Source organism: Equus asinus, chromosome 1 (genome assembly GCF_041296235.1).
Source record: "Equus asinus isolate D_3611 breed Donkey chromosome 1, EquAss-T2T_v2, whole genome shotgun sequence".
Taxonomy (NCBI): domain Eukaryota; kingdom Metazoa; phylum Chordata; class Mammalia; order Perissodactyla; family Equidae; genus Equus; species Equus asinus.
In genome coordinates, this window is record NC_091790.1 from 185,468,240 (window position 1) to 185,493,494 (window position 25,255).

General features: G+C 39.2%; 1 protein-coding gene and 1 long non-coding RNA gene across 16 annotated transcripts in view; one reads left to right on the plus strand and one right to left on the minus strand.

Annotated features, from left to right (window-relative positions):
* The window catches only part of MKLN1 (muskelin 1), a 311,721-nt gene that overhangs the window by 85,669 nt on the left and 200,797 nt on the right, over positions 1-25,255 (plus strand). For 4 of the 15 annotated variants that reach the window (XM_070513561.1, XM_070513590.1, XM_070513553.1 and 1 more), the window contains one exon: positions 19,489-19,624. The exons of 8 other annotated variants lie outside the window; for them this stretch is intronic. In XM_070513561.1, coding sequence (XP_070369662.1) covers positions 19,617-19,624 — 8 coding nt within the window. In that variant the 5' untranslated portion in view covers positions 19,489-19,616. The remainder of the gene's footprint in view (positions 1-19,488; positions 19,625-25,255) is intronic. 3 more of the 15 variants (XM_070513548.1, XM_070513573.1, XM_070513608.1) reach the window with 2 other exon arrangements.
* Positions 1,335-21,476, minus strand: LOC106830917 (uncharacterized). The gene is made up of 3 exons (XR_001398021.3): positions 21,340-21,476; positions 20,546-20,726; positions 1,335-2,046 (listed from the first exon to the last, which is right to left on the minus strand). It is a non-coding gene; the product is annotated as an uncharacterized lncRNA (long non-coding RNA).

The window sequence follows — 25,255 nt, forward strand, 5'->3', positions numbered from 1 at the left end:
ATTTTTTGTTTGTTTGGACAGTGTGTGAAGTGAGATGAGGAAATTGACAAGACATCAAACCAGGCTTTCTGCTGAGTGAAATGTATAGCCCCTTGTTCATGGTCACTCACCCCTGGGTTAAAAAAGCCATGGAGGGGCTGGCCCAGTGGTATAGTGGTTAAGTTCGCATGTCCTGCTTCAGTGGCCCGGGGTTCACAGGCCTGGATCCCGGGCGTGGACCTACACACCACTCATCAAGCCATGCTGTGGCAGCATCCCACATACAAAATAGAGGAAGATTGGCACAGATGTTAGCTCAGGGCCAATCTTCCTCACCAAAAAAAAAAAAAAAAAAAGTGATGGAGAGAGAATTCTTTCAGAAAAAACCACACCCAGATTCCCCTCATGCTTTTACTGTTTTTTTCTGCCTGTGCCTTATTTTCTCCCCCCTCGACTACTATAGTTCAGCATAGTCCATTGGCCTTAATGTATATATACAATTTACCACACACTATCCACATGTCTGTGAATATAAGCTTAATACAGCTGAGAAAAATTAGCTGCACAGTTTCATGTTGTTTGCTGAGCTTAATGTTTCCAGGCAGATTTATACTCTCATAGCACTATGGTGAAAGATTCTATGTAAAGGTACAATGTGAGTTCTCCCAGAACTTCCTGTTTTAGACTCAAAGAATATTAGAACATCAAAAAACAAAACAACTCAGAAATCATCTGGTCCAACCACCTCATTTTTCACATGAGAAATGAGTCCCAAAGAAGTGATTTGTCTAAGGTCATATAGAAGATTAGTGTGTATGTTGGGGACGAGGGAGAGGAGAAAAAAGAGGTAGGAAGCTTGACCACAAGTTCAAAATGAGTCAACAAGAGATATGGCACCTCAAAGACTGTTAAAATATTAAGCTGTGTTAATTGACGTATGGAGTCCTGACTAAGAGGGGCACTTGGTAACCTCCGGGCTGGTCAGTGTTGCCAAGAATAAGACATTCTGTCCTTAGTACCCACTCTATGGAGAACAATGACAAACCCAAATGTGCCCAGAGGAGGGTAAAGATGGCGCTAAGAGTTTTAGTAACTATAACTGAAGAAGAACAATTAAAAGCATTATACTATTTAGCTTGCAGACCAGAGGATTGTCATGGAGGGGGTGGGGGAGGGTCTGTTAAATAATTAAAAGGCTGTCTTGAAGAGGGCTCAGAATTATTTTGTGTGACTGCAAAAGGCAGTCACAAATTGGTACAAGTTTAGCTACATATAAGTAATTTACCAGTAATTCAAGCCGATTGAAATGTACTAAATTGACCAATGGGGTAGTGAATTAATTCTTTATCTCCAGAGATGTTCAAGTATTTATTCATTCATCCAAACACATTTATCAAGCACCTGCCATATGCCAATCATTGGGCTGGAGGGACTTCCAGTTTGTTGTCTGCGTTAATTAAGGCAATATTAGCTGCCATATTAAATCTGTATATCAAACCTAAAACTGTCTCATGGCTCAGACATGATAAGAAATTTATTTCTCGCTCATATAACATCAAAAAAGATGTTTTCGGGGCCGGCCCCATGGCTGAGTGGTTAAGTTCGCACGCTCCGCTTCGGCAGCCCAGAGTTCTGCGGGTCGGATCCTGGGCGCAGACATGGCGCAGCCCATCAGGCCGTGCTGAGGGGGCGTCCCACATGCCACAACTAGAAAGACCCACAACTAAAAATGCACAACTATGTACCTGGGGGCTTTGGGGAGAAAAAGGAAAAATAAAATCTTTTAAATAAAAAAAGGGGCGTTTTCCTGATGGTAAGTGGCTCTCTTCCAAATGGTAATTCAAGGAACCAGGCCCTTCCATCTTGCAATTCTGCCATCTTCAACAAGTGGCTTATGATATCCTGCTGACAGATAGGGAAAAAACATGGAGGATTGTGTGGGGAGATTTTTATGGGCTGGACTTAGAAGTGGTGCACATAAGCCTTGCTCACATTCTTTCCGTCCAGTAGAATTCAGTCACATGGCCACATCTAACTGCAAGGGAGGCTTCAAATGCAGTCCTGTGCCTAGGAAAAAGAGGAAATAGGTTTCATGACTGACTAGTAAATCTTTTAACACACTATCCAACTATGAGCTTCTAGAATTATGGTGACAGAACTGAGACAGGAATTTAAAACTTTTCTTGTTTAATGCCCATGTCATCATGCCTCATGTTTACGTTAAATGGCTTCCTATTGAAGGTCTCCTATTCAAGATATATTGTTAAGTTAAAAAAGTAAGGTAGAAAACAATGTATAGAATACGCCACTTTTGTGAATATAAAGAGAAATGATAGGGCCAGCCTGGTGGTTCAGTGGTTAAGTTCCTACGTTCCGCTTCTCAGCGGCCAGTAGTTCGCCAGTTTGGATCCCAGGTGCGGACATGGCACCGCTTGGCAAAAGCCATGCTGTGGCAGGTGTCCCACATATAAAGTAGAGGAAGATGGGCACGGATGTTAGCTCAGGGCCAGTCTTCCTCAGCAAAAAGAGGAGGACTGGCAGTAGTTAGCTCATGGCTAATCTTCCTCAAAAAAGAAAAAAAGAGACAAATGATAATGATAATATTTATTTGTATTCACTTGCATATATATGAAGAAACACTGGAAGGATACACAAGAAAGATGGAGACATCATTGGATGCAAGACTTCTCCATGTACGCCTTTAGATATTGGTTAATTAAGTAATTATAAAACTATACAATTTTTAAAAGCATTTCTTTCTGTTGGAGAAGAGTTTTTCACTGACTGATTTCTTTTTGTTTTCAAGTAAAGAAAAGCTTGAGAAAAGGAGTATTTGGGAAGGTGAGCAGGTATAGCTTATGAGCCTGAGGTAACAATAGTGATGAATATGGTGCCTCTTCTGTTGTAATGAGCCTGTACTGGGTTAATTAGATTTTTCAAAAAAAGTAAAGGAAAAATAGTGCAACAGTTTGGTTTTATAAGGAATCATCTAAAAGTCTCAGAGTGCTTTTATATCTGACATCTTTGTTTATTTTCATAACATTCCTAATAACTATGATACAAAAGGTTTAAATTAATTTCTTGTTTTGTAAGATACTGTCAGAGCCAAGAATAAGAATTTAATTGTCTACAAATTCATGTTAGATTTGTAGGCCAACCCTCTTGATTTCTGGGTAGCATCAACATTGGAAGTATGTGATAAAAATCTTTTATGTTTTATAGCATTTTCACAAATATTTTCTTATTTAGTATTCCCATCAGCCATGTGAATTAATTGGGATGGATATTATCTTTAGAGATGAAAAACAGGAGTGGCCACTATAGATAAAGTTAAAAGGCTAATGAAAAATGGGGAGGTGGGAGACTCTCCTTAATATACAAAGAGCTATTACAAACCAATAATTAAAAGGTAAACATTTCAATAGAAAAATTGGCAAAAGACATGCATTAAAAAAATAAAAAGATCTCAATAACAATCAAATAAAGATTTTAAAATATTTTTTCTCCTCAAAATGAATAGAGATAAAAGAAAAATAATATCTAGTACTGACAAAGATACATGGAAATAGAAACATTGATATTTTTCTGGAAGGGATGTCAGTTGGAAAAACCTTTCTGAAGGAAAATTTGGAAATATATTAAAACTTTAAATATGTTCATAATACTATGACCTAGTAACTTCATTCTAATAATTTATATTTATATTTAATATTCAGAGAAACATAACAATTTATGCCAAATGATATTAATATCAGCATTTTTATGAGTTCAGCAAAAGGTGGCTCAAATGACATATAAGGAAATGGAATAAGCTGCCATTAAAAAACCAAGTTAAAGAATTAGCTGAAAGCAGAAAGAAAATCCCACTACCCAATATAAAATTAAAAAGCATGATTCAAAAAAAAAATACAGAGAAATATACACACTCATACATCTTACAAACAGGTGAATTCTGAAAGACTGTTAGTAAGACAAAGCTAGCTAAGAGTAATTTAAGCTTAGAAAGACACATTTCCACCAAAAAGGGGTTTGATGGTTCTTCAAAGCTTTAAAAGTAGGTAGCATTCTCATCTCCTTGCTGATACCCATTCTTACTGGACTTCTTTATCCAAAGTAGACCAGTTCATGTAAATTGAAAATTGGTCAAGGTGGCCTTTAGTGGGCTTTGCCAAGTGTCGTAAAGAACTCCTTAGGAGCTTCCATAAGGAATTTGATGTGCGTAGACCTAGCAGATCGCGAATCTATGGAACTATCACTAGTGTTCAGCAAAGGTTTCAGAATGGGAACTTTTACCACACCTGGCTTTTACATGCTTGAACACATTTTTAGCCCTTACCTGAATGAATATTTGCGTTGTAGTCATTCAAAGTTGATGCCAGTTCTCTAATCACACACTCCAAATTATTTCCATTTCTTGGATTACTTTTCCTCATTTCTTGCTGTTCATTGCTTAGACCCAGCCAGCATTTTTCACACGTTTTGAATCTCTCTTTGTCTTTCAGAATCACCCCTATTGACTAATGCTCCATCTCTTACCCACGTACAACACTGGTGATTTTTCTTACCACATTCAATTTGTTAATCTCCTTTATTTTCATCATAATCATAAGCGTCTTCTCAATAGCACATTCAACATTCTCATTGCTTTTGCAATTATCAGACATACTGGGATTAATAATGTTGCAAAACACCCCCAATTAAATACAGCAAACCTGCTGGTGACAGAAAACTAGTTGGCGAAGGCTAAAACAACCACATCCAACTGCTGTTGCTGTCTGTTGGGGGCAGGCAAAGCTGAAACACTTTTGCTTTTGGAGCAAATTATTTTTCATCTCAATGAAAGTTCACAGGTGGCCAAACTGCCGAAGAATCCTTGCCTTTTCAACCACCATGGTGCTATTTTGGTGAAGTACATTTGTGACAATAGTCTTCAAATCACATATAAATATGTAGTCAACCAAAACTATTTTTAGATAGCTCAGTTGGTTTGGGTTGTCTTAATGTGGCTGAGGTCACGGGTGTGACCTCTCTGTGGGTTATTTAACACACGGAGAAAAACTGTGTCACTCAGGTAGTCTATACCTATATCCAGCCATCTCATAAATGCACACTCTTCAGGGGCCCAGATAGAGTATTTGTTGGGACAGTCATCTCATTTCAGTACAGTCCATGTAGGACAATGCAGTTACCAACCCTCAGAACAATGTGTGACCCTGGAATCTTCAAACTAAAAACCTCAACTAGCCATTAATATGACAGAAGACACCTTAGCCATATGTTCAAATTTTTAAAAAATCTATCTATAAGCACAGGTTGGATCACAATGGTCTCCAAATGTAAAATACTAAGGAAAGTCAAAAGAGGCTCATTTTTCTAATTGAAATCATTAGAAAAATAGAGGGTGGCACCTGATTTACCTCTACTCCCAGGGACACGATGACAATTAATTCCTATTGAGTTAGTATTCTGAGATTTGCCAAATAGCAAGTCAATGTCACTAGAGAATGTTACACATTTGTCTAAGCATAGAAGGCTATGGATTCACAACTCAGTTTCTGGCCTCAAACACAATTTTCTCCCTCTGTTTTCAGGATACGCTCCTCCCTCCAACGCCAGAGCTGCAGGCATTTCTCTAAATAACACTGCATCCCCGGCCGCCTAGCTCCATTTGAACGTTTGCAGCAGGGCTCCTTTGAGGTCTGCCCCCAACTGCCTCCTCTCTCCCAGGCTTGTACTTCGTCTGTCTGAGTCAGCCATGAGTCACCTCACTCATTAGCGGAACTCAGAATGCTTCTCCATCCTCTGGATCCCTTTTGTCTCCCTTCTTGTAACTGGTTTCCTGGCAGCCTAAGGTCTGTGGCCAATTGAAGCTAGGGGCTGGGTTGCTACTAAGATGGTCTGCTCAGTAAAGAGGCTGGCAGACAGCAAGTAGAATTAAAATGATAATGACATTGATGATGATGGTGCATATTGTTGCTTCAGAATTAATTTAATGGCCCGATTTGGAGCCTCTGCCTGTGTCAGTTCATAGGACAGCACAGGGTCCTTAATTCTCGGTCCCTTCTTTCTCTTCCTTGTTTCTTCTTTCCCTCTTCACCATCACCCCCTTCAAACACATGCCCATATGGTACAAGCTGAAAGCTTACGGACTCTGCTGTCTAGAAAGGCAGGTGATAGAGCAATGTCCATACGTTGGTGGGCACTTTCTTCTTCAGCCTTTTCAGATTTGTTATTCTCATTTTCACTCATTTGCTTTTACATTCCCAGTATTTTCCCTTTTGTGAAAGGTAGACCAGAAAGGACAAAGAGAAGGATTTACGCCTTGCAGGTGCCTCCTGGGTATATAAAGAAGCCTAGTGAAATAATATTTATAAGAAACTCTAAATTCACTGTAGAAAGTGTCAATATCAAACGGCATTATTAATTCATTAATCTTACTTAAAGCCCTTTATAAAATGGTTGATATTTTACTCAGGTGAATAGTGACTAGTTTTCAGTAAGTCCAATGATTTACTTTTGAAAGGGACCCCAGAGCTCATCCTGTCCAGGCTTTCATTCAGTCAGCAGACATTGACCAAGCTCCTACAATGAGCAAACCCTGAGCCAGGCCCCCTAGGGCAGCGTTTCTCAAGCTCCACTGTGCCTATATGTCTCCTGGAAAGCTTGCTAAATGCCGATTCTGGTTCAAGAGGCCTGGAGTGGGGCTCGAGGTTCTGCATTTCTGTAATGCTGCCGACTGCAGACAACACTTTGAGTAACAAGACTATAGGGGCTCTGCACGGGGCCAGACAAGGCTTGACTCCATTCTTGAGGAACATCAGAGGGCCCACAGGCCCTGTGATGCTACCCTTTGCATTCCTCCTCCTCAGTTGCTGCTGTTTCCAGAGGCCCAGACAATGCCATGCGACTCTGTTCTTCCCAGTGCTCTTGGCTTTCTCACATCTTCATTCACAGTGGAGGGTGTTAAAATTGCAAGATTCAGGTTTGGGATTAGGGCAAGGAAGAAAGCCCATTTTTCTTCATCCTCAGCTAGGAGGCTTAGCCTAGACCATCTTATCAGAGAACTCTGAACTCACATTTTAGGCAGAGCCTTTCTTTGATGGCTACAGAGATCTCCTTTTATGACTTGTTAGTTTGTATCCTTTTCCAACTTTTCCATTGAGGTGTCTGTCTTTTAATTATTGAGTTGTAATAGCTCTTTATTGAAATATTAAGGGGAATCTCTTTCCCCCCAATAAAGTCTATTTTTCAGTCTTTTAATTTTGGAGTTAGGAATCTTATACTCTAGGCTAACATTGATTTTCTGCTAATCTGAGCAAGCCTCACGACCTGTCATGCCATGGTTCCTTCACCTATAAATGGGGGCAGTAAAGACAACGTATCTCAGGAAATGGCTGAGTGTGTAAAAGAGAAAGTACATGGGGGGCAGTGCTGTGCAAATATAGACGTGGGTGCTTGTTTACAGAGCTTACGTTAAGCTGACAGTATTATGGAACTCAGTGTGGGACATAGCTCACTGGTGTTAACAAGTACCAGTTGTGTTTTGTTTTGAGTTTGGTTTTGGTTAAACAAAGATTGGTTGAGTACCTCAAGCACTGTGAGTGCTGTCCCAGGTTTTGGCAGTATTAAAACATAAAGTAGAGTTAGAAGCTGCCTATTAAGAACTTTCTGTGTGTACAAGTGCTTGTGATTTCTGTTCTCCTTGTGCCTCCCGACTACCACTTTCTAAGTTGTCAACAGACAAGATCTGCCAGTCCTAAGCTGTCCAACTAAGACACTGTCTCAGTACCGAGGGAGATGACCCAGTTGTTGCTTGGTCTCTACATTTGCTGTCTCGTTTCTACTAGAACCTTATACTTGTTAAAACTATTTATTTATATAGTAGAAGTTATAGGAGTAATAGTATTCCAATTTAGACAGATAGGTTTTGGTTTAGCTTTGAGAAATAAAAAATTTGTACTTTCCCCTCATCTATGATGATGTTTAATGCCTTTAAGTTCTTTCCACTACTGCCTGTAAAAAGAAAAGAATATAACCAACCATTAATAGTAAACTTGAAATGTCTGAAGACAATGTGTTTTGCCTCTAATTGGTATTTGTTTTTTAATAGTCAAAGGAAAGAACCTCTAATGGCAAAATTTTAGCTATCATCCAGGTAGAGAATACTCCGCCACTCTCACCAGTTGCCCTGTTATTCTTCCAACACATAAAACTGCCTTATGGGTCCCTACACTGAGTGTAGATAAAACAAAAAAAAGTCAATATTATTGAATTCCATCCATTTGCCAAGCACTGTGCTAAGTGCTTTCACATACACTTTCTCATTTAATGGATCTTTTGCTTTCTTACTGCAAGGAAGAAAGTGAGATTGTGCCTGTGCTTTGTTACCGCCTCTTCTAGAGTCCTTACTCCTCCCTGTCTTTGAAAGCCTAACACTGGTAGCAAGGGAACTCAGTTTGAGGCAAAAGCCATGGTTTTTTTGTCTTATCCAGGTCCCCAGCAAAAAGTTGGTTGGTTTCTCATTTTGGGAAGGTGAGAGGTGTGTTAATTTAGGAAAAAGTGAATGGGACAGCATTGAAGGCTGGGTGCTCTTTAACACTACGTACCCACGTGGGTGGACACCCACCTCTGGTGAGAGGTCTCTTTTTCTGGCTTCTTTCCCAGATAATCCATTGAAATCTCTGGGGAAAAAGGTCCATATACACTCAACTCCTCCTTTGATTTATTTCTTTGTCTATGAACACAGATCTCTTACCACTTCCGTCACTCCCCCCACCCCCCACCAAAATACTTCTCCTGGAGAAACATGACAGATCTTGTGTATTCCTGAGATTATCTGCCATTTTCTCCTCTTACAACGATTCCAAATCTTGGGTTCCACTAAGAAAAACATAGCCTGGGTGACACTGTATAATCAGTGAGGAAGGAATCTTTCCTGGGCAATGAGAGGAGGGCTGACTCACTATCTCAGCTCTTAGGAATGGCTCTCCAGCTGCTGACAGAGGCCACACGGGTTCAGCCACAGGCCAGCAGGGACCTCCCCAGAGACTAACAAAAAGGAGGCAACCAGAACTAGCCAGAGCTGAGCTGGGGCAACTGACCCATTTGTAGAAGTGCCCCTAAGGACAATGGCCAGCAGTCCAAGTTGCAGTGTCCTGGCGGTGTAGCAAACTCATAGCTGGTCCAATCTGGTGGATAAATGGTGCCTGACAAGAGAAGACTCTGGAAAAGGATATACTTATAATCAGCATATGGTGACATTTTTATTCCAGAGGCTTATTCTTCATTCTTTCACTTATACAACAGACATTTGAGTGAATGTGCTAGGCACTGAGCTAGAGTTGGCCCACTCTGCCCTTGGGGAGTTGACAGTTCAGCAGAAAGGCAGAAAGGGAGTAAACACAGGAGCTCTAGAATTCAGAGGAGGAGCTTAAGATTCGGGAGTTGGGAAAGCTTTCCCAGGAACGTGTGAAAGGCTTATACAGAAGGAGGGGAAGAAGGACACTGCAGGTGGAGGAGGCAGCAATGCAAAGTCCCAGTAGCGAGAGAGAACAGGCGGCTCATTGGAGCAGTAAAGTGGTTTGGTGTGGCTGAGGTCAGAACATGCAGGAAAAGTGGCAAGAGATAATCCTGGAGAGGTGAGCAGGGATCAGATTATGAAGGTGTAATCTTATGTGTCATGTGAGCAGGCTGAAATCAATCCTGAGAACAACGGGAAATGCTAACTGACTTTCTGTGGGAGAAGGACATGTCGGGTCTGCTGTTTTAGAAAGTTTTCTCACTAGTTGTCATGTGGAGAGTGGCTGCACGGAAAGCAAGCCTGGAAGTAGGAGGACCAGGTTGGAGGATCTTGCGGTAATTGAAAAAGGAAATGATGTGTCCTGAACCATAGCAGAGGTAATAGGGATGCAGAGAAAGATGAGTTTGAGAGATACAAAGGCGGTTGCACCAACTGTCCCTGGTGATCAACCACAGGTGGGGTCTGAAGAGCTCAGAATGGCTCTCACCTTTGTGGGTGGGGGGAGATGATGGGAGGAAACGGCTTGCTGGAAGCAGATGATGAGTTCAGGTTGAAGCAGGAACCCAGGGCAGAAACCCTGCCGCTGGCCTGAATATCAGTGGTGGAAGGTCAGGGCAACTCAGTGGTGCTAGGGACTCCCCAGGTGTACCCCAAAAGAAGCTTAAGGATAATTCCAGACCCCACTGGCTAGAGAGCATGGGGCTCCTAACACAAGCTCCTACTAAGAAGCCTGGCTTATTAAGTCTGAATCTGTGCAGGACTGAGGCTGCAGATGAGAGGTCTTCAGAACCTGCAGCCAAGCAGGGCCTGACAAGCTGTTTCCATGGAGACATGGTGTGCGAAGGAGGGAGTGAGTAGGAAGGCTGATCCATCGCAGAGCCTTGGGTCACAAGGCTGTGGCAGGCTAACAGATAAACAGGGAAAAGACATAGTCAATCAGAAAAGGATGTTCAAAACTATTGGCAGTTAATTGGGGTTGTACCGTCATAATTCTAGATTAAGTCTAACAATTTAGAAGGATTATGGTAAGCCACTTAATGATCCTCCTAGTTATTTCAGGTACCACTTAATGAGGGCACAAGAAAGTGGATGCCAACTCAGGCTAACTGTAAATGTACATACACCCATCTTAAGCCCTCCTGCATCCCTGGACTCTAAGTAGCTGCATATTATTTCCAAGTTCCTGGAGAAACAGGAAGACACGGGAAGTTAAATTTTTTTTTTTCATTTGCCATGCTGATGGCAGTAATACTCAGGAAACCTTTGGGACTCTTTGGGAAACTCAGGTGCTGTCAAAGCCCCAGATTAGATGGCATTATTAAACAATCTGAGGAACATTCTGCACAGAGAGCCAGCAGCAGTGGGGCCCCAAGTGGGTTTTGGGTTTTGTGTGTGTGTGTGTGTGCAGTAAAATATACATAACATGAAGTTTACCATTTTGGCCATTTTTAAATTTACATTGTAAATGTACAATTCAGTGGCATTAGGTATATTCATAATCTTATGTAACCATCACCGCTATCTATTTCTAAAACTTTACCATCATCCAAAACAAAAACTCTAGAACTATCAAGCAGTAACTCCCCATTGGGCTCCAAATTTTTAAACAACTTTACTGTGCTGTGAAAACTGGCTACAAGGCAGCACAATGGTTTGGTTGCTACCAGTAAAACAACTGGGTTACTCCTGCTTTGGTCAGTTGCTCTCAGTTCAGACCTGGACTTTTTTGGCCAAGAATCCTGGTCCTGTGGGTGAGCTTGTTAGACCTAATCTCGGGAGGAAGACTGATTTTAACAGCCTTAATGACTGATGGGACTTATTAACCTTGATCTCCAGGGTATTCAAATGGCTTGTGGCAGTGCTTATTAAGAAGTCAGTAAAAATTAAGTCAGGGCCACAGGCCCTCATAAAGATCCAACTGGAGGCAAACTTTGTTCCAAAGATAGTTCGGAGATGAATTGTTTAGGAACCAACTACATTTTAAGTAACCAAAAACGATAGTGGTTGGGGAGGATAAGAAATAATTCTCACTTAGAACAGTAGACTATGACCAAAAGATCAGAGCTGGAAATTCTAAGCTTCTTACTTCCTTTTCTTTCACAAATTAAAACATTAGTGAGAGTAGGGATAAGCCTTTGTGACTTTGTTTCCCCATCCAACAAGTTCAGGGTGTTTAGAACATGGTGCTTATAGGCCAAGGCTCAGTCTGGAGTTCACAGATCAAAAGCAGGAATAACTCTCAAAGCCCAGACAGATACTTCCCAGATGAATGATGTCAGTCACAAGAGATGGCAGGATGACAAAGGAATGGGGAAGATTTAGTGGAAATTACTGCATCATAAACACAATTTAAACCACATGCTCTGTTTGGGGGATCAGTAGTGAGACAAATACTTTAACACAAATACTGGAACCAGAGCCCAGAGGAAGTTGACTGGCTTACTCAAGTTCACCTAGAAAACCAGGGAGAGAGCTAAGAATTAGTACCTTTGTCTCCTGATACCTGGTTTAGTGGTTTATTTTTATCAGTATCTACTGGTATTCCATGCTTGGAATGCACAAGTGTGGTGGGTTGTCAGAGTCTTTCTATAAAGTTTTCATTTTGCTCAAGGGGGATCAATCAGTACCTTTATCTCCAAATTCACCTGCAATTTAGTCTTTGTGTTGCAATTATTTTCCATCAGAACCCAAATTCTAGCAGAAGTTCAGAAGAAGTTCATATTGTTAGCAGTCAAGAAAAGGTTTACTGCTATTAAGATCTTGTTAGGGGACGATTTCCAGAATGGTGGTTTGAGGAGTTCCACAGACCCACTCCTCAACAAAACAATCATACTTGGTGAAATTATTTTTAAAACAACCATTTAAAGTTATTGTTCCACAAAGGGAGATGAAAACCAAGAAGATCAAGGCTACTACCCCCAGTCAGTGGCATGCTTGTTAAGAAGGGGTATCACTCCAAGAGAAGTGGGTCACTGTCCCTGCCCCCACTTCAAGAGCAGAACCTTAGAGATTTTGCCCAGGGGAAGAGACAGATGATAAGAACAGAGAACTCTGAAGATCTCCACAAGGGAACTGACTTTATTTGGAACAGAGTATGGGGAAATTCAAGCTGAAAGGAGTTGTGGAAAACAATAGAGATTTTGGTGATAAGCAATTAAGAGGAAGCTGGTAGCTCCATGAGAGCAACAAGCTAGACTGTAGGCCAGCTAGTTTACCAGAGAGAACCAGGAAAAAAGACAGCTTAGAAGAGCCCTCTAGGGGTCAGAAAAAATCTCAAGGAGTGGCCTTGAAATCTATCTCTGCAGAGGGGCTTACATTTAATTGGATCAGACTGTGGAGCAATTTATGCTACAGGGCATTGTTGAAAACAATAGAGTGATTGGCTATCAACTAATGGAGCCTAATAACTAGGCATGAGACCAGCAGGGACAGACAACTTAACAGAGAGATCAGGAATAGAGACAGTCAAAGAGACCTGTGTTAAAATCACTCTCATCCCAGAATGACTGTGCATATGACCAAGCATGCACCTTCTGAGGAGCATCATCAGAAGTTTCACACTTCAAGGAAAGAGACTTTACTAAAATAATCTAGCTAAGTCACTAAGGAAATAAAAAAGCAAACTACAACAATGACCTCATAAACTTAAAAATAAATGATAAGGTTGAGGGGATCAGTATCCAGAGTTGCTACAGTATATTATCTAAAATGTCTAGTTTTAAACAAAAAAATTATGAGACATGCAAAGAAACAGGAAGTGTGATGTGACCCATAGAAAGGAGGAAGAAAGCAGTCAATGGAAACTCCTTGTGAGAGGGCCCAGATATCCAATTTAGCAAAGACTTCAAAGCAGCTATTATCACATGTTCAAATAACTAAAGGAAGCCATGCTTAAAGAAGCAAAAGAAGGTATGATGACAATGTCTCATAAGATAATCAACAAACAGATAGAAATTATTTTTTAAAAAGAACCTGATGGATTTTCTGAAATTGAAAAATACAATAACAGAAAAAAATTCACTAGAGGGGCTCAATAGTATAAGAAAGAGAAAGAATCAGCAAACTTGAAAATAAATAGATAGATATTATTTGATCTCAAGAACAGAGAGAAAGAAGAATAAAGAAATATAAACAGAAAATCAGGGAAATATGGGATACCATCAAGTACATCAACATATGCATAATGGGATTACCAGAAGAAGAGGAGAGAGAGTGAGGAGCAGAAAAAACATTTGAAGAAATAATGGCTGAAAACTTCTGAAATGTAATGAAAAATATTAATCTATACATCCAAGAAGCTCATCTAACTCCAAGTAGAATAAACACAAAGACATCCACATCTAGACATATCATAGTAAAAATGTTGAAAGAGAAAGTTAAAGAGAAAATCTTGAAAACAGCAGGAAAAAAACCAACTTATCACATACAAGGGAATCCAAATAAGATTAACAACTGACTTTTCACCAGAAACAATGGGGGCCAGAAGGCAATGAGACGGCATATTCAAAGTGCTGGGGAGGAAAAACCATGTCAACTAAGAATCTTTTGTTCAGTAAAACTCTCTCTCAAAAATGAAAGTGAAATAAAGATGTTCCCGGATAAACAAAATCTGAAAGAATTCATTGCTAGCTGGCTAGAGTTACAAAAAACAAGAAAATTCCTCAGGCTGAACACAAGTGGCCCCAGTCAGTAATTCAAATCCACACAAAAAAACAAAGAGCACTCACTAAATCTAATTACGTAATTATAAAAGACCATGTATCAATTCATATTTCTTTTCTTTTATTCTCTTAAATGATATAAAAAGCAATTATATAAAAGAATATATTTGACAATGACAGCACAAAGGAGGTTGGTGGGAACAAAGCTGTATTAGAGTAAGAAATGAGTTATAAGATGGTAACTCAAATCCACAGAAACCAATGAAGAGAACCAGAAATGGTAAGTAAGGAGGGTGACATAAACTCTAAATATAACTTGCTTTCCTTTCTTTTCTCAACTTTCTAAAAAGACATAAAATCATATTAAGTAATAATTATAACAACGTGTTATTCATTTTGTAATAAAACCATAAACAAACTAGGCCTAACAAACATCTATAAAATGCTCCAACCACCACCAGCAGAATACATATTCTTCTCAGGAATATGGACTATTCTCCAGGACAGACTATATTCTAGGTCATAAAACAAGTCCCAATAAATTTAAAAGATTTGAAATTATACAAAACGTGACTTCTGACCACAATGGAAAGAAATTAGAATCAATAAGACAAGGAAATTTGATAAATTCACAAATATGTGGATATTAAACAATTCACTCCTAAATAACCAATAGGTAAAAGAAGAAATTACAAGGGAAATTAGAAAATACTTTAAGATGAATGAAAATAGAAGCAAAACATACCAAAATTTATGGAATGTATCAAAGCAGTGCTTAGAGGGAAATTTATTGTTAGATGCCTATATTGAAACAAAAAGAAAGAAAGATCTCACATCAATAACCTATCCTTCCAGTTTAAGAAACTAGAAAAAGGAAGGCAAACTAAACTCAAATCAAGCAGATGGAAGGAAATAGTAGATTAGAGTGGAAATTAATTAAACAAAGGATCAGAAAAACAATAGAGAAAATGAACAAAATGAAAAGTTGCTTCTTTAAAAGATCAACAAAATTGACAAAACTTTAGCTAGATTGATCAAGAAACAAAAGAGAGAAGACTCAAATTCCTAAAATCAAAAACAAAAGAGGAGACATTACTACTGATCTGAAAAAAATGAAAAGGATTATGGGGCAAACTTCCTCAACAAAAAAAAAAAAGAAAGAAAGAAAGAAAAGCATTATACTATGGGGCCGGCTCCATGGCCGAGTGGTTAAGTTCCTGCGCTCTGCTCCAGTGGTTAATTTTGCTGGTCAGATCCTGGGTGCAGACATGGCACTGCTCATCAAGCCATGCTGAGGCGGCGTCCCACAAGCCACAACTAGAAGGACCCAAAACTAGAAATATATGATTATGTACTGGGGGGCTTTGGGAGAAAAAGGAAAAATAAAATCTTTAAAAAAAGAAAAAAGAATAAAGAAAGGATTATACTAAAAAAGGGAATACTATGAAAAACTGTATGCCAATAAATTATGTAGATAATTTAGATAAAATAGACCAATTCTTTGAAAGGCAAAAACTACCAATGGCCAATAAGCACATGAAAAGATGCTCAACATCCCTAATCATTAGGGAAATGCAAATCAAAACTGCAATGAGATACTACTTCATACCCATTAGAATGGCTATCATCAAAAAAATAGAAAACAAGTGTGGCAAGGATATGGCAAAATTGAAACCCTTGTACTCTGTTGGTGGGAATGTGAAATGCTACAGCCACTGTGGAAAACAGTATGGAGGTTCCTCAAAAAATTAAATATATATGGGGGCCGGCCCCGTGGCTGAGTGGTTAAGTTCGCACGCTCTGCTGCGGCGGCCCAGGGTTTGGATCCTGGGCACGGACATGGCACCGCTCCTGAGGCCATGTTGAGGCAGCGTCCCATATGCCACAACTAGAAGGACCTGCAACTAAGATATACAACTATGTACCAGGGGGGATTTGGGGAGATAAAGCAGAAAAAAAAATAATATAGAATTACCATATGATCCAGCAAATATACCCAAAAGAATTGAAAGCAAGGTATTGAAGAGGTATTTGTACATCATGTTCATAGCAGCATTTTTCACAATAGCTAAAACATGGAAGCAACCCAAGTGTCCATCAAGAAATGAATGGATAAGCAAAATGAGGTATATACATACAATGGAATATCACTCAGCCTTAAAAAAGAAGGAAATTCTGCAATATGCTGCAATATGGATGAACCTTCAGCATATTATGCTAAGTGAAATAAACCGGTAACAAAAAAGCAAATACTGTATGATTCCACTTATATGAGGGAAGACTCCAGAGAAGTAAAGATCATAGAGACAGAAAGTAGAATGGTGGGTTGCTAGGGCAGGGGGTGGGATGGGAATTTATTGCTCAATGGATATAAAGTATCAATTTTACAAGGTGAAAAGAGTTATGGAGATAGATAGTGGTGATGTTTGTACAATATTATGAATATATTTAGTACCACTGAACTATAGACTTAAAAATGTTTAAGATAATAAATTTTATGTTATGTGTATTTTACTACAATTTTTAAAAATTGAAAAAAAATGACTATATACAATGACCATATGAGAATTATCCCAGGAATGCAAAGTTGGTTTTACATTCCAAAACCAATTAATATAATACACCATATCAATAGAATAAAGGACAAAAACCACATGATCATCTCAGTAGTTGCAGGAAAAAAAAATCTGAAAAAAAAATCAACATCTGTTCATGATTAAAACACTCAACAAACTGGGAATAAAACAGAACTTCCTTAACCTGATAAAGGGCATCTATAAAAACTCACAGCTAATGTCACACTTAACAGTGAAAGATCAAACGCTTTCCCCCTAAATCAGGAGCAAGACAGGGACGTCTGCTCTTGCCACTTCCATTCAACATTGTACTGGAGATTCTATCCAGAGTAATTAGGCAAGAAATTGAAATAAAAGGCATCCAGATTGGAAAAGAAGAAAAAGTATCTATTTGTAGATGACATGATCTTGTATATAAAAAATCCTAAAGAATCCACTAAAAAACTATGAGGACTAATAAAAAAGTTCAGCAAGGTTTCAGGGTACAAGACCAATATATAAAAATCAATCGTATCTCTATTCACTAGCTATGAACAATCTCCTCCCAATACTAAGAAAACAAGTCCATTGAAATAGCATCATAAAAAATAAAATACTGGGGGCCAGCCCCATGATCAAGTGGTTAAGTTCGTGCGCTCCACTGTGGTGGCCCAGTGTTTCATAGGTTTGAATCCTCGGCACGGACATGGCACCGCTCATCAAGCTGTGCTGAGGCAGCATCCCACATGCCACAACTAGAAGGACCCACAACTAAGAATATACATCTATGTACCGGGGGGCTTTGGGGAGAAAAAGGAAAAAAATAAAATCTTTAAAAAAAAATAAAATACTTAGGAATACATTTAATTAAAGGAGTGCAAAACTTTTACTCTGAAAACTACAAATCACTTTTGAAAGTAATTATAGAAGACCTCAAGAAATAGGAAAGACATCCCACATTCATGGATCAGAAGACTTAATATTGTTAAGATGGCAATACTGCCAAAATTGATTTACAGATCCAACATAATTCCTATCAAAATTCCAGCTGGATTGTTTTATATTTTTTTGCAGAAATTGACAAGCTCATCCTAAAATTCAAATGGAAATGGAAGCCAAAATAGCATGAAAAATCTTGAAAAAACAAAATTGGAGGACAATAATCAAGATCGTGAGATACTGGCATAAGGATATATATATATAAAGCAGTAGAATGGAATAGAGAGTCCAGAAATAAATCCTCACATTTATGGTCAATTGATTTTTGACAAAGGTGCCAAGACAATTCAATGGGGGAAAGAATAGTCTTTCTAGTCTTGCTGAGTCAATTAGATATTCACATGCAAAACAATAAAAATAGACTCCCTCCCCATACCATACACAAAAATTAACTCAAGATGGACCATTGACCTAAATATGAGGTATAACTATTAAAATTCACCAAAATTTAAACTTTTATGCTTCAAAGGATACTACTAAGAAAGTGAAAGACAATCTACAGAATGGGAGAAAATATTTGCAAATCCTATATCTGATAAGAAACTTGAATCTAGAATATATGAAGAACTCTTACAACTCAATAATAAAAAGACAAATAACTCAATTTTAAAATGGACAGAGAATTTGAACAGACATTCCTTTAAGGAAGATACATGAAAGGCCAATAAGCACATGAAAAGATGCTCAACATCATTAGCCATCAGAGAAATGCAAGTCAAATCCAAATGAGATACCTCTTCATACACCCTAGGATGGCTACAATCAAAAAGACAGATAGTTGGTGGGGATGAGGAGAAACTGCAATCTTCATACATTGCTGGTGGGAATGTAAAACTGTATACCACTTTGGAAATCTGTCCGGCTGTTCCTCAAAAGATTAAACATAGAGCCACAATATAATCCAGCAATTCTACTCTTAGATACACAACCAATAGAAATGAAAACATGTCCACACAAAAACTGTACATGAATGGTCATAGCAGCAGTATTCATAATAGCCTAAAATTAGAAGCAACCCAAAGGTCTACCAGTTAATGCATGGTTGAATAAAATATGATATATCCATACAATGGATATTATTTGGCAATAAAAAGGAATGAAGTACTACAACATGGGTAAACCTTAAAAACATCATGCTACACGAAAGAAGCCAGTCACAAAAGACTGATTACATTTATATGAAATGTTTGGAAAAGCACATCTATAGAGACAGAAAATGGAGTAGCAATTCTCTAATTGCTGAGGTCTGATGGAGGAGGTTAGGAGGAAATGGGGAGTGACTGCTAATGGGTACAAGGTTTCTTTTGGGAGTGATAAAGTATTCCAAAATTGATTGTGGTTATGTTTGTACCCTTACCCCTGACAGTACAGAGCCAATAGTAACGTAACATTTCGTTAATCAGGTTGCTCCTAAAATGCTAATACAGAGCTCTCTGGTAAACTGGCCTAGATCTCAGAGCCAAGATAGACAATTTAGAGGGCATTTTTTCTTGTCCTAAGCCCAAATCTGAATCTTGCAATTTTATTACCCTCCACTGGGTGTGATGATAAGAACAATTAAGAGCATTTGGGAGAATAGAGGAGAACCAAATGGCTGAACTTCATCGCATGAGAGAGAAATGCCCTCCTAACACTGAGGCCACCTAGATGGAGGAAACAGAAGAAAAGAGAGGGAAGGGAAGAGGGGAGGGAAGGGCAGGGGAGGCCCAGGGACCCTACCCACTGTAAATGTAGCCCTATGCCTACAATCAGATAGTTCTGTCTCTTCTTGCAGAATAGGAAGGAGAAGAGAGAGAGAAGGTTGATGGCCCTCTCCTAGATGCTCTTCAGTTGGAGGAAGATTCCTGACAGAGATACAGAGATGCAGGTAGAGATGATAGGGTCAAACCAAACCTGAGCAGAATGCCTTGGTAAGTAAGAATGCTTTACTTTTCCCTGCAAATCAAAGACCCATTAGAGGAAGCTGCTCATTTCAAGATTTCCGAGTAAGATTTTACCCGGAAGGAAATTGCAGAATTATTAAAGTGATTTGTGTTTCATAGCAAGGTTACAACTGTTGAATAAATGAGGTGCTTTGCAGATGTTATCAGATATTTTGGGCAGGGAGAGCCATCCCTTTACACTCCCAGAGCTTTTTTTTTTTTAAGATTTTTTTTTAATTTTTTCCTTTTTCTCCCCAAAGCCCCCCAGTACATAGTTGTATATTCTGTGCTGTAGGTCCTGCTAGTTGTGGCATGTGGGATGCTGCCTCAGCGTGGGTTGATGAGCAGTGCCATGTCCGCGCCCAGGACTCGAACCAACAAAACACTGGGCCACCTGCAGCGGAGTGCGCGAACTTAACCACTCGGCCACAGGGCGAGCCCCACATTCCCAGAGCTTTTATTAGTGCCTTATGTGATTATTTTTTTCAAAGTCGTCGTCCCTTCTCTGCTGGAGTGCACTTCTAGTCAGGGTACGCTGAAGTTCTCCTCTCCAAGAAGAATAAGATGGAGATGAACTTCTTAACGATCTAGAAGAGAGACAACCTAGTGACGTGCTTTCTGGTGCATTGATTTGTAAAAGGGAATTGATCTACAGGATGCCTTTGGGGACAACAGTCCTTTTCCTCTCTGTTTAGCTCCCAGAACTGAAACGGTCTGACCTTTCAGTGTGATTAAGCAGCCCAAATCCAGAGGGAGGATGTGGGGTAGCTGGGAAGCCAGTTATAGCCGAGAGCAATGATTCTCTGTGCAGACTTCCTGCATTCCGGTTTTGGGTTGAAACTTTTTCTTCACCCTTTGGAACTTTCTTTTTGACTGCTTTTTTATATGTAACACCTCTGTTAGACTTACATGATTGTGACCACCAATACGCATCCTGTGCTCCCCAGCTTCTTCTCTCTGGGAAGTTTGGCTTTCCAGAGATCATCGCACCTCAGGGTGACTCATGCTTCCAGCTCAGAACTCCATTTGTAGCTTGTGTTGTTGTACAGAGAGGTGATTTGTCCATGGTTACCCTCTCCTTTGCAAAATTCTGGTACATACAGAAAAGAAGTTAGAACAGTATAATGAACATCCGATATCTATCACCCAGATCAAACAATTGCTAAAATTTTGCCGTATATTTTTCATCTTTCTTTTTTGTCTTTTTTTTTTTGCTGAAGTAATTTAAGGCAAGTTATAGAAATATGTGTATTTCACCCCTAAATACTTCAGCATTCATCTATAAATAATAAACACATCTTTCTTAGGTAGGCACAATTCCATGATCACACTTAAGATTCACATGATTTTCCAATAGCATGTAATACCCATCCACATTCAAATTTTCCCCATTTGTCCCCAAAATGTCTTTTTTAAAATTGTGTGGAAAATATACATAATGTAAAATTTACCATTTTTACTATTTTTAAGTGTACAATTTGGTGTCATTAAGTGCATCCACAATGTTGTGCAACCGCTACCACTATTTCCAGAACTTTATTATCCCAAACAAACTCTATACTGTTCCAGAATAACTCCCCATTTTGTCCTCCCCCTAAACTTGTTTGAAAGACAGTTAATTCAAATGAGATCCACATATTTCATTCTGTTGATATGTTTCTTAAGGCTCCTAATCTAGAACTGTTTCCTCTCTTCACACTCACATGCATTTTAGTTTCATGACATTGACTTCTTGATTCTGGGCTAATTGTTCTGTAGAATGTCCCACCTTCTGGATTTGTCTATTGTTTTCTCATGGTGTTGTTAAACTTGTTCTTCTGTCCTCTGTATTTCTTGTAAGCTGAAAGTTAGATATAAAGGCTTGATAAGATCAGGTTAAACATTTTGGTAAGAATTCTTCACAGATAATGCTGTGTACTTCCTACTGCATTGTATTAGGCTGTACATAATGTCTGGTTGTCTCACTATTGATAAGGCTACTATTGATCACTGGGTTAAGATGAGGACAGCCTGTTAAAAAATGTTTTTTAAAAATGGGGACTTGGGGGCCAGCCCGGTGGCACAGCAGTTAAGTTCGCATATTCCACCTCAGCTGCCTGGGGTTCACTGGTTCAAATCCCGGGTGCAAACCTACGAACTGCTTATCAAGCCATGCTGTGGCTGGTGTCCCACATATGAAATAGAGCAAGATGGGCACAGATGTTAGCTCAGGGCCAGTCTTCCTCAGCAAAAACAGGAGGATTGGTGGCAAATGTTAGCTCAGGGGGCTAATCTTCCTCAAAAAAAAAAGAAAGAAAAAAATTAAAAAAAAATTAAAAATGGGGACTTGACTTGCACAATTTTAAAATGATTATCCCCACTTTGAATGTTTAGAAAAAGGGGCTCTGAGGAGTAGCTTGGCACCTCGGATACAGTCTTTATCTTGTATAAAGGATAAGAGGATTAAGACTGAGGCTTTAACCTCTTTGTGGAGTAGACACAGGAGTTCAAATTTATATCTGAGGGTTGTCAATTAGGGCAGAAATTTCTAGAATATGAAGTCTAGCAGAGACTACTTTTTCTCTGGGCCCAGAAGAAGGTACTCTGAAATTGGTCATTAGCCAAAATTTAACCATGGATAAATAGATCTTTTTGCTAACACTTATTAAAAACAGTCAGAACACTTTGGGAATTCAGATACTGAAGAATCTTTTATGGTATTTAAAAATAACTTCCCCTCCGCCCTCCACTCTTCTCCCCTACCCCAAACCACTTTAGACTCTAGAATAAAAAATTAAGGAAGAGCACTTTCTTTGGATGCAGAATAGATAGATCTTTACATGTTTTTTGAGTATTGTTTAAATTTTAGAGTAAGGAAAAACTATATGTCTGTTCTCTTTGTTTGATATTTACCTCTTGTCTTTTAGCTACTATAAACTAACAGATCCATTGAAATATAAGCAACTAGGTTAAAGGATTTCATTATTAAAACTAAGAATTTGGGGTTCTAAGGAAAATAAGTTATTTTTAATTTCCAAACAAACCCTTTTATTTTACAGCGATTAAATACCCAAGTCAGTTAAACTCTGCTCAAGGTTGCCCTGTTATTTCTGGAGACCCAGAGGGAGTTTTTGGTTATTATTGCTTGTTTGTTTTTTTGTGTTTGCTTTGTCATTTTGTTTTTCAGCTAGCACAAAGATAGGGGAGTTGTGAATTTTCTGCATAGCAGGACAGTACTTAACCTTAGGGTACAGAAGTAACAATTTCCATTTTACAACTGGAATTAGTAATATCCTTTTTCTCCATTTATTCTGTAAATTTTAAAGATTCTGGCTTCATAGTTTCCAGTTGGGGAGGGGAAGTGGTGAAAGTCCCTTCGAGGAAATAGTTCTTCAACAAAAGCTCTGCTCAGCAGACCCAGAAACACATGCTTATCCCCTCCATTGGGGGTTACTACGTTTGGTGATGAAGACCCCAACAGTAGTTTACAAGACCAAACAACGTAAAGGGTCATCCATCCTTTTCCTTTTCTCTTCTTTTCTTGTTCCTTTTTATATATACCTGTTCTTATCTTCTTTTCTCTTCCTTCCCTCTTCTTCTGTCTCTCTCCTCATCCCTCTCCCTTCCCACTCATTCTTCTTTTTCCTTACTTTCTTTTCACTCATTATCCTGGCCTGATTCCCTGACTCCTCCTACTCCCACTACCAAATCTTGTGTTCCCACAGGATTCCCTGCCTCACATCAACCCATGGTACGTCACTGAATACTCAATACTCAGTCAATACTGAATACTCAATCAAGAGTGGGAGAATCTCAGAGGAGGAGGTCTGTGCCTGGGTCTGTTCTCTGAACTCTCCTCTGCCTGACTTCCCTTTGATTTGAACTGCCAGCTCCAGTGTCCAGTCTGGGCTCTCTGGGCTCTCAAAGTTCTATAAGGATAATAATGGAATTATTTGAACCATGTCCAGTACTTCAAAAACCCTACAAGATATTGTCTATTTACCCACAATAAAGCCTGAACACGTTGACTAAAATAATGGAAAGATTCTTTCTTTTTGGAGGGTAGTAGAAGTAGGAGGAGTCAGGGAATCAGGCCAGGATAATGGAAAGCTTCTTTCCTTTTTGGAGGGTGTGAGGGCTGGAAGGTGGGGGAGATTATGCCACAGCAACTCATTGTGAAGATTGTTTCTTCAAACTAAGAAAAGTTCTGGTTGGTTGTGTGTGTTGTCTATAGGATAGAGAGAGTATATGGGAAAGTATGCAGGTGTGGAGGTGAAGTTAACCAGAATTTAGTTTCTATCAATAAGACTTGGGCAATTTACTTAACATCTCTGAACCTCAGTTTACTCATCTGTAAAAAGGGGCCAATAATTTCTATTTTTCAGACTACTGTGAAGATTTTAGATAATGTGTGTAAAGCACTCATTAATATAATACCTGATACCTAATAAATAATAACTTTTCTTTACAAATGTAATTTATTTAGTAGATAAAAATCCTTCAAAGCATTTAGCTCTTGGAGAAAAAATGAATTTGATCATTGAGAGCAGAGATTGGGAAGCACTCACATAACGTGGTGCTGCATGGCCACACCAGGCCCCCTTAAGAACTCCTGTCAAGTCCTGAGGGCTCATCCCCTGAGCAGATGTACAAGGAAGTCACGCATCCTTTGTGTTGATGAACGGATCCTATCTTGAGGGGGATGTTCGGCTTCCTAACCCTACCTGAGCACCATTTCCTTGAGCCCACCTGTTCCTCTGATCCATGTGATTCTGACACAGCTCTGGTGATGAGCCTCAAGAAGTACCAAGTCTCTTCCTGGCTACCTGGCTGTTTATGGAGACTTGGATTTTAGGGAAGAAAAAGGAATGGAGAGTCTTGGTAAAAGAGATGGAAGATAAAGTTTGTGGAAGAAATTAGGAAATTTAGAGGATCATCATAGCTTAGCATGCACCCCTTAAAAATGGGGCAATAGGATTTATTTCTCTGAAGAGAAAAGTACTGTCCCAAGTCGGCTTCTTCCATTTCAGCTCCAGAGGGACTCTTCTAAGAAAAGAGACTTTCTCCTAAACCTCTCACCTCCTCTTCCCCCTGGTCTGTGACTATCTTCCAGTTCATCCGTTTCTCTAGGCACTCCCAAGATAGGGAGATCAATTGCCCCCTTTCCATTAATGGGCTCAGGTTTACAACTAACAGCCGGAAGCTATCTAGCATTTTCTAGAGCCCTTGTCTCAAGCCACTGCTAAACCTCCTTTGGTGGAGCATCTTTAGAGACATGTAGAATCTGGTTTAATCTTGGTGTTTCTGTTGGGCAAGCTAACTGAATTTGGAATATTCTATTTTAAGCTGAATTTATCCCTTGTTATTTTAAAGGCTATAACAAGTTGTTTTTAAAGCGTTTTCAATCAGCAGGTCTTTATTTATTGTCCTTAACACCCGGAGGCTACTTGAAGGAGGATTTAATTTTCAAAGTCTTGTAAGTAAACAGAAGTTTCCCAATAACATCTTCAGGCAAGCACCCAAAGACCTCATTTTTGCCACAGTGCTTGGCTCCCCCATAATGATCCATTAGTACTGTGCTCAACCTAACCTTATATAATCATTTAAAAAATGTATCTCCAAACATAAAATTACTTACTA